At 58.9% G+C, this 3,330-nt stretch overlaps 2 protein-coding genes across 2 annotated transcripts, besides 2 other annotated features; both read right to left on the reverse strand.

Moving 5' to 3' along the window:
- Window positions 1–32: a microsatellite.
- Window positions 33–107: 75 nt separating this feature from the next.
- Window positions 108–1,484, reverse strand: TraAM80_06664 (orotidine-5-phosphate decarboxylase/orotate phosphoribosyltransferase; the record flags this gene model as incomplete). Its single annotated transcript, XM_029383498.1, has 1 exon — window positions 108–1,484. One exon carries the CDS (start codon window positions 1,482–1,484, stop codon window positions 108–110), a length of 1,377 nt encoding a protein of 458 aa, XP_029236664.1.
- Window positions 1,485–1,806: 322 nt separating this feature from the next.
- Window positions 1,807–1,825: a microsatellite.
- Window positions 1,826–1,890: 65 nt separating this feature from the next.
- Window positions 1,891–3,069, reverse strand: TraAM80_06665 (putative dihydroorotase; the record flags this gene model as incomplete). The annotated part of the gene is made up of 1 exon (XM_029383499.1): window positions 1,891–3,069. One exon carries the CDS (start codon window positions 3,067–3,069, stop codon window positions 1,891–1,893), a length of 1,179 nt encoding a protein of 392 aa, XP_029236665.1.
- Window positions 3,070–3,330: the final 261 nt, after the last annotated feature.

Here is a 3,330-nt window from a genome sequence, read left to right on the forward strand (position 1 = left end):
ACACACACACACACACACACACACACACACACTCGTTCACTCCCTATTTCCTCTGCTCCCACTTTTTCTCTGGTGGACTGCGACTGTAGTTTTCCGCAGTCGCCACCTCAAAGTTTGCTGACGACCTCCACCATGAACGACTGAACCTCCTTCATCTGCGCCTGCGTGATCGCCCCTGACTGTCGCCACAGCGGCAGCAGCTGCGAGAGCGTGACGACCGCCTTAAGGTCGTAGCCGAGGCCCCCGAGAAACTGCTTCGCCCCCATCTCGCGATCAATAAGAACCACGATCGACACAATCTTTAGGCCAGCCGCCTTTAGCTTCTCAATCGCCTCCACCTTCGTCTCCCCGGTCGTGACGAGGTCGTCGATGACTACCACACGGTCGCCCTCCTTGTAGTCGCCCTCAATTGCGGCCTTCGTGCCGTACGCCTTCACCTCGCGGCGGGGGTACACCAGCGGAATGTCCATCTCGAGGGCAATGGCGGTGGCGATGGGGAGCGCCGCGTACGGCAGGCCGACGAGACGGTCAAACTGCAACGTCCGCAGCACCTTGGCGTACTCGCGAGCCACCATGCGCAGAATGGACGGGTGGCTCACCAGGCGGCGCAGGTCCAAATAAATCGGCGACTTCTTGCCAGACTTCAGGGTGAAGCTCCCAAACCGAACGCAACGCGACGCCACAAGTGTCACCGCCAAATCGGTTGAGGTGTCCTTGCAAAAGCGAATGCGGTTGATGTTCTCGCAGAGTTTCTGAGCCGCGGCGCGTGGATCCCTCGCACGTGCCACCGCCCGAGAGACATTGATAAGCATACCGCTGCCGTCGGCACGAAGACCGGCGTTGAGTGCCGCCTTAAGATCACCGCCCTGGGCGCCAATACCAGGAACGAGAAACCACAGTGTCGGGGCACGCACACGCACGCGGCCTAGAGCGACCGGGTCTGTAGCCCCCACAACAAGACCAACGTTATTGTTGTGGTTCCACGCCGTCTCTGCACACTCGGCAACCGATTCGTACAGATGGCGGCCATTCACGCGGAGGCACTGAAGTTCATTAGAACCCTTATTGGAGGTCTTGCAGAGGACGAACACCCCCTTCGACGCAAACTGCAGAAATGGCGAGAGCGAGTCCGCCCCCATGTACGGTGACGCCGTAATGGCATGAGCCTTGAGGTGCTCAAAGGCGGACTTGGCGTACGCCTCTGCCGTGTCAGCGATGTCGCCACGCTTCGCATCCAGCACAACGGGAATGTGGGCAGGGACGTGGGCAATTACCTGCCGCAGCGCCTTCCAACCCTCCTCACCAAAAAATTCAAAAAAGGCGGCGTTGGGTTTGTACGCGGCGGCGTATTCCGCAGTGGCGTCAATCAAGCGCATGCACTCCTCCGCCGCCGCGGCTGCCGTCTTGGCGCGAGGGTCCAAACCAATGCAGAGCAGCGTCGACTTTGCCCGCTCATTGAGCATGTCGAAAAACGTCATGGTCATATTTTGCTGCGCCTCTTTGCTTTGGTTACCCCGCGTTATTAGCAGCGCCCTTTTTTTGTCTTCGTTTTTTTTTTTCGTGTTGGGGCGGTTTTGCTTCCGGCGGGCACGTTTGGGTCGCGAGAGAAAAGCGGATGAGTTGTTGATCCTGTGCGCTCAGACTGCAGCGGCGAAGAGAAGCGTCAAAGGGACATCAATAAAAAAAAAAGTGGAAGAGACGTCAAGACAACGCAGCAGCAAATGAAGCTCACAAAACACGACGGCGTCTGTGCATCGTGCCAGCACTCTGGACGGCGAGTAGCTCGTGTTCCCCATTTCCATGCCGCTCTCTCTCTCTCTCTCTCGCATACCCCCCCCCATCCCCGCAATAATTCCAAGCTGTGCTAACAACACTACAGAACCACAAATATTACTCAATCGCTCTACCAACAAGACGCCAGCCGGCGTACGGCGACCAGCCGCACTTGGACTTCAGCTGCGACTCCACCACAACCCACTCCGCGGAGAGGTCGAAGGAACGCTGGGCCGCCTCGGATAGCCCCAGACCAAAAATGCGGTTGGGGTTAGTGTGCATGAGCCGCACAACGTCCTCCAATTTCAGGCTTCGTGCCTCAAGTGCCTTCGGCCGTGAGGCCGTTGGGTGCGGCCAGCGCCCCGCACAAACTGTGAGGAGCAGTGGTACAACCACCTCAATAGAAGGCATCCCGCTTGGCGGGTTCGTTGTGTCGTTTTTCTCCTCCAGCGTGTGAGGTGCGTGATCGGTACCGATGCAGTCCACAGTGCCGTCCAACACGCCCTCCCAGAGCCGCTCGTGGTGCTCCGGGGGACGCACGGGGGGGTTTACCTTCACACGTGACCCGCAGCAGCTGTAATCCCCCGTCGTCAGGAACAGGTGATGCGGAGTAACTTCAGATGTGACAGGCAATCCATCTGCCCGTGCCCTACGGACGAGGTCCAGACCGTCACCTGTAGAAAGATGGGCCACATGCAGTCGTGTGCCGTGACGCCTGGCCAAACCAACGGCGTAGGCAACGGAGGCAGCCTCTGACTCAACTGGACGCCGCAGTGAGTGCGATGCCGGCCCTGTGTATGGGTGTGCGGAAGAAGCCTCGTCATTGTGCGTCGCATGCTCGCAGTGCGCCACGAGCGTAATACCAAGCTTGCCGCAAAGCTCGAAGGCGGCCTCCGTAACATCGGCACTGCTCTTCAGGTTCCCGGTGGAGTTGTCAAGGTAAAGCTTTAGCCCGGCACAGCGAGACTTGAGAGCCAAGTGTTGCGGCTGCGTCCATAAAGCTTCCAGCTCCTGCAGGTGCTGGTGCGCGGTGGCGCCAAAAAAAAAGCGGATGTCGCAGAACGTCTCCACAGCCTTGGCACGGCGCACCTTGTCCGCGAGTGCCGCGATGGTCTGCGTGGGTGGCTTTGTGTTGGGCATGTCACACACAACCCCAATGCCGCCAGCGTGGGCTGCCGCGGCCTCACTCCGCATATCGCCCTTCTCCTCAAGGCCAGGCTCGCGGAAGTGCACGTGGCAGTCTACAAGGGCGGGCAGCTGGACGCATCTCATAGCTGCGCCGTGAATCCTCATCATAGTGTGTGCCTCGTGGTGCTCCCAGCCGGGTTAATTGCAAATGACCCCACCCCCCTCCCGAACAGCCCACAGCGGCGGCAAAAGGTAGTCTGTAATGGTGGTAGTTCCCCGACACGACGCTGCCGCTCCCTCCCCCTCTCTCTTTATCACGTCCACTTCTCTCCCTATCGATATATATATATATATTGAAGCCAGACGTTACCGCCTCGAGCGACGCTAGCTACAACCCACCCCGCAAGCACGCCAGATAGAAAGAAGAAT

The sequence above is a fragment of the Trypanosoma rangeli genome, assembly GCF_003719475.1.
Source record: "Trypanosoma rangeli strain AM80 chromosome Unknown Tra_15.4_contig_00250, whole genome shotgun sequence".
Lineage (NCBI taxonomy): Eukaryota > Euglenozoa > Kinetoplastea > Trypanosomatida > Trypanosomatidae > Trypanosoma > Trypanosoma rangeli.